The 13,706-nt window shown below is 41.4% G+C and overlaps 1 protein-coding gene across 2 annotated transcripts in view; it reads right to left on the bottom strand.

Annotated features, from left to right (window-relative positions):
* Positions 1-752: 752 nt before the first annotated feature.
* PCGF6 (polycomb group ring finger 6) overlaps positions 753-13,706 on the bottom strand; it is a 101,866-nt gene continuing 88,912 nt past the window's right edge. For both annotated transcript variants that reach the window (XM_068259400.1, XM_068259401.1), the window contains exon 10: positions 753-1,430. In XM_068259400.1, the coding sequence (XP_068115501.1) occupies positions 1,374-1,430 (57 nt within the window). In that variant the 3' untranslated portion in view covers positions 753-1,373. The remainder of the gene's footprint in view (positions 1,431-13,706) is intronic.

Raw genomic sequence — 13,706 nt, 5'->3', positions numbered from 1 at the left:
TTCTACCAGACCCTCGCAGCTGCCCAAGGCCTGCTCAGGGACAAACCGATCCTCCGGTCCCTGACACACTGTGGAGGATGTACTCATGCTTGATTTTTGGAAGAGACCCCTCCAAATGGATGCCTCTGCAGGGAACCCTCTAGTGCAACTGCTTGCTGCTGCCCTGTAACTGCTCACTGCTGCCTGGTAACTGCTTGCCGAGCACACAGCTCATCTGCCCATGGCAATTTCTTAAAACCTTTGCTCGTTCTACTTCTATTCAGAACCAGAACATTTAGGGCTCATTTCCACGAACAGTCTAACTGTGTGCTCAGCATGCAGTTACCAAACAGCAGTGAGCAGTTACCAGGCAGCAGCAAGCAGTTGCCAGGCAGTAGTAAACAGTTGTGAGAGTTTGAGAGACTTTTCTCTGCCTATCAGTCCATGGAAAAGGGGCCTTACATAAGCGGAACACGACAGGTGGGGGATGACTCACCCTTTTCACCACCTCACAGCCGGAAGGAGGAAGTATCAAAAGATGGAACATGACGTGGAGTGCAGTGGTGATAAAAGTTAGTTAGCCCCTCCCTTGCCACGGCCGACATAAAGGTTTTGTGCTAAAAGCATTCGAAACGCCATTCAGAATTCTAAAACACATCCCTACCTGCCTATAATACGCAATATTTATGCACATTAGAACTAATTAAAACAGTTTTATCTTTATATTTTGAAAATGCCTACAGAGACAATGTTTCATAGACACACAAACAACATTTCTTTCATAAAAACAGCTTTATTGCAAAATGCATACATTACAGAGCATGTCAAACCCTGATGCAAAAGTTCTGCAATATTACACTCAGACCACGTGTGTTTACCCAGGCACAGCTGTCAGTCTAAAGTGTTCAAAAAGATTTCAAAGTGACTTTCTTAGCTGTATACAAAAGAAAACCTAAAAGAGCATATGAAAAATATTACTTACGGTGCATTTTATTTACACATTTGCAGTGCTTTCAGTAGTTTTTGGTCAACATCCAAGTCTCAAATTAAGGCAACTTTCTTCCTGCATCACGGATTCATAAAAAACATAAGTTGCTTCTATGTGTCTTTTTTTTTATGAAGGGATGTTTATGGGATTTAAATTTGGTTCTTGGAGAAACTGAGGGTTGACACCTTTTTCCACAATGGCTGCAGTAATATACATCTTCTGAAAGGTCAGCCAGACCAGGTATGCCTACCAGTTAGTGGGAGGCCATAGCAGGTCACTTACACAATGTACCCAGATATACTCTGACCATGTCACAGCTCAGCCCATTCTTCTCTGGCCACCTGCCTTCACTACACCAAGGTTGTATAGAGTCCACTGCACAAGAGCCTGTCCACAATCTTTACCTTCAGGTCAATGACATTGGGGAGAGGACCAAGCCATAGTGAAGAACCAGCAAGCCATCCTGCAAAGAATGAAGGCAACAAGTCACAACATGGATCAGAAAAAGTGCAATATTGCATATCGTTGAAGAACCTATCAAGCACATTTATTAAAGTCCTTCTTCGAGCACAAATCTAAACACACTATCCGAAACAGTCAGCATGCATGTTTAATTAGTTTGGCTCTGTAATATTTACAAGCTGACACATCATTGCATTCCAGCAGATCTGGAGGTGTGTTTAGCCATCAGGGACAACAAATAAGTGATTCGCATATTCAGCAGTGATGCACTGTGGGGCAACTTGAAGCTCACTCCAACATGAATAATCGCAAATACCTTCTGTTTTAGAAGGCAAAATTCTGCTTTACATAGCATTTTAGTAAGGAGGCTTTTTGTTCCCCTTCAGCCCCTTACACAATCCTAGGTGTTCTGGTTCACCATGAGCTTGCTGGGTACACTGTAAACATACCATAAAATAACTTTGCAATTAAGAGAAGTTGTGAATTAAAAAGGTTCTTGCATGAATGGAAGCAGCTGGGTTTAGGGAGCTAGTTTCAGGCACTATGGTTGGGGCTGCCGCTTGGATAGCATCATCTTGCTGTATAGACTGCAAAGGGGCAGACACAATCTGGACGTATCTCTACAAACAAGCTACACAACAAAGTGCCTCAACAAGTCTTGGAAACCATTTGTGCCTGGAATGGGGTTTAAGCACAATGGCTTCAATTCATCAAGCATTACCGCATTCGGTAATGCTAAAAACAGCTGACTTAAGGGAGCACTTTAGAAAATGTTAATTCATCAAAGCTGTTACCGAATGAGAAGCTGAAATGACACAGCAATGAGATAAATTACCGACATGTGCTCAACAAATGTTAATTCATCAAGGTTCCCACATTCGCTAACACATTCGGTGTTTATCTCAAGCTCTCCCCTGTCGTTACAGGCTTCGAAAGCCTTCTGTGTGAATGTTTTCATGATTAGCAGGAGCAGGCAGCCAATAGAAACAGCCCCTGTTCTCCTGCAAGTGCCGGATAGGTCACACAGGCTTCTCCACACAAGCTTTCAGACCCCAGGCAGTGAGCAGAGAGAACGGGTCAAAATATATCCCCAGATTCCCTTCGGTGGTGTAACCCTTTCAGGCCCTGTTTGATAATGCAAAGATGCTGGTGGTGAAATCACCAAGCATGGCATTTGTAATGTCTCCAGGAAGTTCATCTACGTTGTGGCAAATAAATAAAATGTTAAGAAAGACTGATGGACAGATTCAGAGCTGCAGAGGCAGTACAAGTAACAGTAACTATAACACCTTTACATGTAAAGGGATGTCTGGATGCCTTCTATTGTTATCAGCTTGTAACAACACAGGGACATTCCAAGCTGCTCTGCACCACTCTGCTGTTATCTAACAGCCTTTGATGAATTGAAGCCTAGTAGTTCGGTAACTTAACGAACCTCTACCGCACATGGGAAAATATTGATGAATTAGCACAGTGAAGTGTAAAATACCGAATGCGGTATTTTAAGGACTGGGGTTTTGTTATCGAACACCCTTTGATGAATTGAAGCCAATGTATATTAGTAATGGTGAAGTGCAAAATGTAGTAACTCACAACAACCATATTTCTGCAAACATTGGTTTAAACATCTTTGGAAAAAAAATAGAGTTTGTATACTTAGAAACATGAAAGGGTATTTTCTCAAATGTATTAAATTTGTTAATGCAATCATATGCTGCACATAATAACACCCCCTCTCTGTTCCTATAACTGATCAGAAGTTAAAAAGTTGAGATGAGTGAGGTCTGCCTCTGTACTCACTAGTGCAGAGAGGAAAAAAAGAGAGCTTCTGTGATGCAATGTGGCAAAGCTTTGCTATCAGGGAAGAAGTATATTATTATTTAGTATTTATATAGCACCAACATCTTCTGTAGTGCTGTATATTGTCTTGTCATTTAAAGCGGACCTGAACTCAGAATGTCCTCTCTGCTCTAAAAGATACACAACAGCATATTAACCTTTAAAGAAAAAAAAATTGTTGTTACAACTGATACAAATCCTAGAATCTGCACTGTTTCTACTTCCTGACTCATGGAAGCAGACATGTTGTTAACATCCTGTGCTTTCAAACGAGCTTATCATGTGACACAAAAGAGATCAAATACAACTTGTGATTAGACACAAATGAGGTGGCATTAAACAGGCTAAACTCTCTAAATACATACAGGGTGCATTTCTCTCGTTTTTCCTTCTGTCCTGTGTAAGAGTCCAGGTCCACTTTAACTATCCCTCTGAGGGGCTAACAATCTAAATGCCTGCCATAGTCATATGTCTATGTACATATTGTGTAGTATATGTATCCTAGTCCAGGTCTGTTGCCATCCAAAGGGATCGGACGCTACCCCTTGGGCAACAATTCAGGGACCGAGTGCCGTGCAGACACCTTGCTCTCTATAACAGCATGAATAGTCCATTTCTAAGGAGAGGAGATGAGGGAAGAGAGCACAATGAAACAGCTTCTGCCAGTAAGGGTTAAATAGAGAGCAATGACCTCAGGGGTCAAAGTTGTTAAAAGCTCCATATCTTTTCCTGGTTCAGCTTATTAAAGCCTGTAGAAAACCTATTTTACCTCATCTTTTTATTGCTCAAGGAGTAATTTCAATCAAGCCTACAGAGGATTACTCCACATCCAACACAGTGTGAAGCCTTAGTGGCACCGCCTGTCACAAATTGGTGGCGCACCAAACTCTAGATATTTAGGCTTGGAAGGTCAGCCACATGTTCTGTTGCCTCAATCACATTCTTCACATCGTTGACACACTTCTTTCTATCCTTTATATATTCCCCTCCTGGAATGCCCAGGCCCCTTTCTCAACATCTACACTTTCCTTTTACCTCCTGGCTCCATCATTGACTGGCATCTTCATCAATGCAGAGTCCAACAGAAGTCACATAGTGAGGATGAAGAAGATGGATAGTTGAGTCCACAGTTTCATACAGACATGGATAAATGTGTTGGTACCCTTACAATCCACTGAAAAACTGCTTTACAGTCATATGGAAAAAAAATAGAGGACACCCCATTAAATATTCAATTCTATATTAAAGGTAACCCAAGGTCGCACATAAATCTAATTCACTTAGGTCACAGGTGTCAAACTCCAGGCCTGGAGGGCCAGATACATGCCAGTGTCTAGGATGGACCGAGAGAGAGAGAGAGAGAGAGAGAGAGGAATGTGTTCTACATGATGGACCACACCTTTCCTGATTCAGACCCATCAATTCATTTGAGCTGTGTAAAAAAATGTGTAAGGGCCTCGACCCTCAAAGGACAGGTCTGACATCCCTGAGGGTATATGCATACAGTATACAAGCTGCAGCATAACTGTGTATATTCAGGCTCACCTGATTTCCCCCATCACAGGAGAGTAAGGTGGTAAGAGCTCAATACCAAGCAGCAGCTGACTATTAACGGCTGTAGCAAGAGCCTCTCTGGCAAACTTAAAGGCACATACCATTAAATTCACTGCAGTAGCAGAAACAGCAGGAGCTGAAACCGATTACTACTAGCTTTCTATTCTAGAGAGACATCGGTTCTACAAAATAATGCAATTACACGTTGGCAGGGTAGCCACATGCAGGCTGTCTTCTTCCCCTTCCTATGTTACCATGATTGCTTCTCCTGCTGTTCTTCTCACAGAAACACCGCTCCACTGAGAAAAGCCTTCCAGCGTTTTTGCCCATAGCATGTTGCTTTATGAGAAAAAGTCCAAGGAGAAAGCAAGGAAGATCTCCAATAAACCAACACGCTTTGGCAAAGCTGCTACAGTGCTTTTCCTCAACAGCAAATGGATTGGCGCAGGTACTGAAGATGAGTAATGAAGGCTCCTGCCCCGTGCAAGAAATTACCCCTGCAACAAGAGCGCACTTTATGGCAACAAAGATCCAAACAACGTTCAAACAGCGCTGTTCAGAAGGTTTCAAAAAACAGTCATTCGCCCTTATGTTTTGGAAATACATAACTAGGTGGAGATTAAGAAGAAGAGATTATTTTACTAAACATTAAATTGTAAAAACACTTATTCAGCACCCATCTCTGAAGCAATTTATTTTCAGCATGGAACACTTTGGATTCTCTGTAGGGTTTACTCTATTTCTTCATGCAACTCACCATCATGTGCTGGGAGGTACTAATGCTACTTATAATGCAGTAGGAGGAGCAAGATTTTTTTTTATTTAAACTGACATGCAGATTATGTTAAAGTGAGTTTGAGGTGAAAATAAACTGATGAGATAAGCATTTGTATTTATCCTGCTACTGCTAAAAATGACTTATTTAGCTATCCCATGGTTTTATATGATATCTAAACATTTACAAAGTAGCTTGAACGTTTTATTGTCTCTGCTCAGTGGCAGGCTATTAAGTGTCCCAGAGTTAAAATGTTTGTGAACAATTGTCCCTTTTCTCTCTCTCCCTGCCCTCAGAAGTTGTATTCTGCCAGGAAAACTTTTATGGCTGTAATTTGCTTATCAGTGAGGTTTACTATTTTCCTGACAAGGTACCAACAAGACAGAAGCTGTTACTTGCATGTTTGAAAATTAACTCTTTCATGTAGCAAAAAAAAAAGTGTGGATACGCCGAAATGTGTCGCGTCACTAGTACACGATTGCACCAGAGAGGGTCACTCCACTAACTGGACCCCCCACTGCAGTTCACAGGGCACTCGTCTGCTGGCAGATTACCACAGGGCTTTATGCCATTTTATCATCAATCTAGTAAGTGCAATTGTACTGCGCTTTTTTTATTCATTCATTAAATGATATCACACTACAGAGAGCCCCTCTCCTTTTTTTGCTTTAAAATAAAAAACTGCCCTTTTTATTATATTTTTCACGTTACATACATAAGTTTATCACATCATGCCACCTCGGGTACATTTTAAACTGGACCTCCGCTATACATTCCAAAGTGAGAAAAGAACCAGGATGACTCTTACTATGACTTTTGCCTAGCTACAGATGACAAATAGTCTTTGAAAAAGCAGAAAACTTCTGCCGTGGCAGTTTTTGCAGAAAGGGGGCATGGCTACCCAACAAAACATAGATTTTATGGCACAAATAGTCAGTTTTTAGATTTTTTTTACTGCTTCTCTGTTCTAACTTCTGTTGCCTGTGTTGATAATGTGTCTTTTATTAATATTCTGGAGGTCTGCTTCAAACTTGGGGATTCATTTGACACTGGGTTGACAAGAGTTCTGCTGGTTTTTCAGGTTAACTGCAACCATTTGGAAGCAATTGTGAGCTGTGAGATTATACCACAAGTACACAGAAATGTAATATTTTCCAGAATTCTACACAGCAGCCATTGAGACACAAGAAAACTATCTTTATGTCTTAGCTCCCACACAGAGCTGACTAATGGAGTTTTTTTCCCCTTTCAACTGATCCATGACGCTCCCGACTTCAGCAAAATTACCATCACAGCTCCGTTGCTATAGCTTTATTGACATGTTTGTCAGCAGAGTTTAAAAATCAGTTTGCCCTCTTGATCTCTAAACCCATGTAATTCCCTCAGGCCTTCAGTAAGATGATGTGAAATGTGTTAGTAATCTCTGAGAAGGCCAAATCCTGAATTAGAATGTGAATGTGTCCTCTGCACAGGTCACCTTGCTTGCTGGACTGCCAGCAGTGTCTGATATGTTTTCACTGCTCCACTGACAAAACCTTTTTTAATTCTTCAATCTGCAGAAAGGGCATTGGCTAAACACAAAGCTCTAGCTAGGGATTTTCTTTTGTGCTGCTCATTAGGTATGTTCTGTGCTTGAGTAAAAATAGAGTGATTTGTGTTGGCCTTGAATGTGCACTGCAGAAAAGAAAATTACTTTCTAAATGCAATGAATAGAGAATGACAATGCAAAACCAGAAAATGCTTTAGGCGTTCTTTACACAATAATTGAATACAGGGTGAAACCTTCAGAAAATGATCGGTGGAAAGAAAATGGATGAAAAGTAAAAGTTTTCAGGTTATCTGCTTGACAAAATTAATTCAAGGCCGCATTCACACTGGAGACCAAGAGGTCGTGCTCGTGCTCTCTCTCTTCAAGGGGTAACCACCGAGAGCAGAGAAGTTGTGTGAGCACGAACATCGAAAAGTGAAACATAAAGAAACGAAACCAGGTACGGTTAGGTTAAGAAGCTGGGATCTGCGGGTCAAGCCTTTTTAGAAGGGGATTGTTATAATTTAAGTAGGCCTCAATTATTTGGACTGAGTTAGTCAAAAAGGCTTGATGAGCAGACCTGCCCTTTAAGGGGATTTTCTATTAGAGAGAAAATCTGCAGTTCTGTCAGCAGAACTAGAACATACCAAGAAGCTGTTCTCTGAACAAGGCCGCAGGTCTCCCTGACCTGGGCATGGAACAATAAACATCAGCCATGTTTTGTAAATATCCACATTCCTGCATATGGGTCAGAAGCCTCATTGATTATTAATCAAGTAGGTGGGTATGATGACACCACAAGTGGGTCCACCAATAGACGGATATAGGGGATGGCGAAGATGATGTCAGATTTAACTCTTTCCTAGTCGGTATTAAACCCGGAGTGAGCGATGGAGAGGGCATTCTGCTCTTTACTTTCGCACTAGCTAGCAAGGCTGACTGGGACCTCTAAGTATGTTTTTCCTTTCTGTAATCTGATATAATGTATGCTGTACATAGGTAGTTTAGTGGAACGTAGGTTAGCAAGAAGTGCCTGATTGACTTCAGCAGGAAGTCTAATCAAGAGCTTGTAACGCAACATGAAGATTGGCATGGCCAGGATATGATGTACTGTATCTATCTGTATTTCTGTGACTTGAATAAATAACGTAAACATTGAAGAAGCCTGAGAAAGTCTATCTCCTGCTTGCTGTGTGGAGAGTCAAGTGATCTCACAATCTGTGAGACGGTGGTGTCGAAGCAAGGTGATATAGAACAGTTTATAACAGGAATTGCAAAACGCTAGAAAGAAAATCACTGGCGTTTTTGCAAAGCGATTTTCCTGTGATTTTTCACAGTACAGGAAAGTGATTTTGTAGCGATTGCCTTTTGTGATTCTTTATTATTATTCTTTATTATTATTTATATAGCATTGAAATGCAATCGCTCCAAAATTTCTCCAAAAATGCTGCGCACCAAGTTTGAGATTTTAGTAAATCACTAATCACTGGTGGTTGCTACAGTGTGAACACTACAATTGATTTGCATTGCCACATCCCTTTTTCAAGCTCTAAAACTCTCAAGTGTGAATGAGGCCTGGCAGCCTGAGCACACTTGCACGTATCTGTGCATTTTTCAGCAACACAAAGTTACATACGCATTGCTGAAAAAGTGTGCTCACTTCTGCTGAACTCCATTTGTACAACTAAACATCCAGCTAAGTGTATGACGTGTGTCTGTTAAAAGACCCATTATTCTATCTAGCTAGTCCTGTGATTCAGATGGAGAATCCTGTCAAACATCAGCCAGTTTCCGGCCCTCTATCCTGCACTGCATTCCATGAAGAACATGCGGGTCTAGGACACACCCAGAATGCTGACTGAATTGTAAAGAGCAGCAGCACACTGTTAACATCAATGCTTTGGCCTATTTGTAATCATATTCACAGTGTAAGAAAGGCAGCGCTTCTCCAAGTCAGAGGCTAGACTACTGCACAGACAGATCCTGGAATACACACTATTTTTTTTTAAATAAATGTCTACATAATAGGATTAGCTCCTTAAAATGTACTGTACTCAGGAATTTCTCAGTAAATAAAACTTATGATTATAAGTGGTTCGTGGGGGGGGGACAGAAAGGACACAGAGGCATGTTCTCTGCCTTATGACATGCCTCTGTGTCCCCCTCCTGCCACTCCCCCGCCTCCCTGCATGCTGTAAATGAGAGACAGTCTCTCATTCTAGCGTCGTGACCCAGAGGTCACAAAAGTGAGTGGGCCAGTGCGGCCCACAGGAGCGGCGGTTTTTGCGGCTACCTGATCCGCTCAGCTCCCCGGATCAGGTAGCCTACGTTTTTTTTTTAATCTATGAGCCCACCTTGGGCTCTCTTTAAGCTTTCTCACAAGCCTGGTTCTACAAATGAAGTTAATATATATCTATGACCTTGAAAACAGGATAAGGAAAAAAGGGACCAGGAGCTGATCTAGTGTGTCAATATTAAAATGATGTGCAGAACCAACAATTTTATTGGTACACAGAAAGGTAAGTTCAGAATAAGTCAACAGAAGCCAAACTTGTAGAGTTGATTCCTACAGCACTATGTACCCGGCGAAGAAGGCAAAGCTCACAAAATGCTTTTAAAGCTCAATATTACTATTGTGGTTCAGCAGAGGTAAGTGGATCATCAGAATTCTTTTATATGTTTTTTGCATGTTTGTTGTAGATTAAAGGGTTAAAAAGAAAAGTTATCCATTTATGTTTCAGACTAGGTTCACACTTTGGGCCATATTCTATTCCTGGTGATTAGTAGCTTGCAGGTGTGAGCTACTTATCACCTTGCCATTGCGCGAGGATTACCGGCAAATCCTATTGCCAGTTTCCTTCGCACGATGGCCGATCGCTAGGGAGCATTACAGGTGATGGCGAGCGAGGTTTAAATATAAGCAAATTAGTGGAAGAAACTCCTCCTTCACGGGCCGAATGTAATAGACAAACTGAACTACAGCTCTTTTTTTCTTATTTCTGATTAAGTTATTACTATGCATTTAAATGGCATTGACATTTTCTGCAGTGCTTCACAATCTCGTCACTAAATATTCTTTAGAAGAGCTCTTAGGGCTGAGACCCAGTAGAGTGTTATTGACAGCATTTTGGGATCACTGTCAGTTACTAGTGATTTCCCAAAATGCTCTGCCATTGTAAGTGGATGGAATGGATCCCACTGTGGTGATTGTGATTAGGGAAATCGTAATTGAAGGACATGCAGCATTTTGGAAGTGTTTGCACTCTAATGTATTGTATAGGAGAAGGGAAATGACAAGTCGCTTACAAAGCACTACCACCAATCACTAGCGATTGTAATATCGCTTTGTAGTGGGTTCCAGCCCTAGTTAGATAGGGAACTTTTCCATTAGTGAAAGTGATGCTACGCAGCTACGCATCACTTCCGCTGGCATCCATGTTACTTCCACATCTCCCGATGCAGAAGTGTATGGAGGGAACAGCGGGAGGATGTGGCTGTATGAAAATATGCAGCATACTGCAAATTCTCGGATCGCTCTGCACATAATGCACGCAGTGGAAACTGTTCCATTGCCGTGCATTGAGCTCAGGACACCCGCGGTGCGATGTGGCTATGTAGCCGCATCGCACCGCTTCTAATGGAAATGGGCCCTTATCCCTCGCAAAGTCATTACTCTAAGGCCAATGTTGTAATGAACCAGTTTACAAGTTTTAAAGGGACTATGAATAAAGGTAAAGAAAATCAAATCTGTAATTACCTTGGGATTCTTCCAGCCCCCCCTTAGCCCACAAGATCTCTTGTGGTTTCTGGGTCCACTCTGTGGTCCCCCGCTGGCAGCTTCGGTAGCCGCGCGACTTCGGCCATACGGCAACGGGCACACATGTGGGACTTCCGCCGAAGTCACCAGGTTTACAGAGCCAGGATTATGGAGGGGACCAAGAGGACAAGAAAAGGCTGGGTCTCCATCTGGATTTTGCAATATTAGCTTAATTTATTAGTGGTAACATAGCCACATCTGCTTTGTGTGGCTGTATTACCACTAATAAATTAAGCTAATATTGAAAAATCCAGGTGGAGACCCAGCTTTCTCTATTCTGTCAGATGATTGTACACCCTGTTGGAGCTCTGGGCCAATCCTTTTTTTGTGGGGGGACAAAGAGGACACCAAGAGAACTCGCAGACTCCTGGGGGCTGGAGGAAGCCTCCGGTAAGTCCAGATTTCCTTTTTTTTTCTTTCTCTGCTCTGGGTCCCTTTGAGTACTGCCTGGTAGACAATACAATTTTTCCATCAGATCATCAGGAAATTTCCCATAGTTTGATCATTGCCAACATGTCCGATGTGCTTCAGATTCCGGAACTGTATTGTGTGCATCAGCTTTAAAGCTTCACAGAGGCCAATCTAACTGGGCTCGAGGAAAAACAAGGCCACTGCAGGAAGACAGGTCAGCAAGATCAACCTTTTTGCAAATTTTTATAAACAATAATTCCTATATTTGTTTAGTGTTTTTCTCCCGTTGGACGCTCCTGTCAGACACTTGCACACTACATGCGATTCCGATTTTTAATCGATTTTCACATGCGATTCCAATTTCCATTTTTTAAATCGGTACTACATAATGGGTTTTTTCTGCATTTTTCTTTTGATCGCATCCAGGGAAAATTGGAATCGTAAATCAGATTTGCAGTGTGCAGGGAGCCTCAAAGCGCTTGAGAGGCAGCCACTAGAGCGCACTCAGCAGGCAGTAGCAGTCTAGCCCAAGAAACTCCTTACTGAATAGGTGCCGGCTTACTGAACAGGAAGAGCTAAGATTTTAACCCAGGTCTCCTGTGTCGGAGGCAGAGCCCCTAACCCTTAAGCCCCATCTACACTATAAAATGTTTTTGTCCGATTCAATCCGACATGTCCGATCGGGATTCGATTCGATTCAATTTGCCATTGTTTTGCAATGGCAAATTGAATTGGTTCGAATCCCGATCGGACATGGATTGAATTGAATCGAATCAGACATAAAATTGTATGGTGTAGATGGGGCTTTACACTATACAGCCACACTGATAGTTACAAAGACAAAACAAAAAACTCTACAGCAAGCCATATTAAAAGAAAAAAAAACACTCCTTCCAGAAAAGCTGGAAAGTGGCAATTTGTCTGCAAATGACAATAATGTAAATTTCAGCCACAATTTTATATTTTATGGCTGGTGCTGGAAATTCAGCAGACAGTGAAATTCGATCCAGTAAAACAACCTCAATTAGCTACAGAATGCAATTATGTGGAGGTTATGAGGCAATGAAGCCATTGTGTGCAGTAAAACTGTCAGTTGTACATCAGTTGAATGCTTGTTCGGCAACTCTGTGGCTGGGCTGTCTCATGGGCAGAGGGAAAAGTCATGGTTGGGAAAAGCATTTAATATTCAATTCCACAAAAAGCATTTTTGAAATTGACCATAAATATAAAAGATGAAATTAAAATGTGCTAAACCATGAGCTTAATGAAACCTGAACAGAGGAATAGGGAAGGAGCCACAGGCAAAACTCTTGATAAAGCTACTTGCATGGATGATTTCCTGATCTTCTGCTATCAGAGAGGACCAATCACTTACACTCCATATTGTTTATTTTCACTACTAAAGAAGCAGTAAGCTCAGAGCTCTGATGGAAGATACGGTACCCATACACCACACAGCCGTTTAATGGATTGGACAATAGATTCAATTAATGCATCAAATCTATTAAAATGCATCTACTGATGATTGATTGTTTCATTGATTAGGAAAAGGTGTACTTGGTCTAAGCAAGCTTAAATGGTGGAAGTGTGGGGGGATCTAATATGCAATTATACAAGGTGGAAAGCCTGTAATGATTACCTGATCCAACAGGGCAAGGCAACGTTTAAGCCTCGTTCACACGCAGTTCTTTGCCGATAATGCAGCATGTGTAAATGTGAGGACATGAGGTCTCCTTAAACCTCCCGCCCAAAGCCAGTTTGTTGTGTGCTGCACTGTTCTTTTTTTTAGAGCAACCAAATCCCTGGCTAGCCTACAGGCTAGCAGCACCTCTGTATAGCACTCAGCCCTGAACTGTCGCATGGCGGATTGAGTCCTAATACCTGTAGGCGACAATAATTGTGTATGGGTGTGGACCTTTACAAAGGCATGGCCCTATGTGATGAAAAACCTGTAGAAGTCACCAGTAAAGTTTAAAATTACCAGGGCTTTGGAGTCGAAACAATTTTTGGGTACCTGGAGTCGGAAAAAATGCACCAACTCCTAATGAATTTAAACTTTAATTAAAATAGAAAATATGATAAAATGTTCTATTTCTCAGATAATAGTCATCATAAATAATTTATAGACAGTAATAGCTCTGCTTAGTCCACAAAAATGAAATCAACCAATCAAAAAATTAATAAAATAAATAAATATTTAATAAAGCACTCCCCGTATTTTTAAAGTCAGATAAACACATCTGATTGTGACTGTATATATGATGTGTACACAGGAATCTCATATATACTAAATAAAATCTCTGCTGTAAGAATAAAGCCTGATGTGTAGCTGTGTCACTAATAGAGATGGTAA

Source organism: Hyperolius riggenbachi, chromosome 10, assembly GCF_040937935.1.
Source record: "Hyperolius riggenbachi isolate aHypRig1 chromosome 10, aHypRig1.pri, whole genome shotgun sequence".
NCBI lineage: Eukaryota > Metazoa > Chordata > Amphibia > Anura > Hyperoliidae > Hyperolius > Hyperolius riggenbachi.
This window is presented reverse-complemented; position numbering and strand designations above follow the sequence as displayed.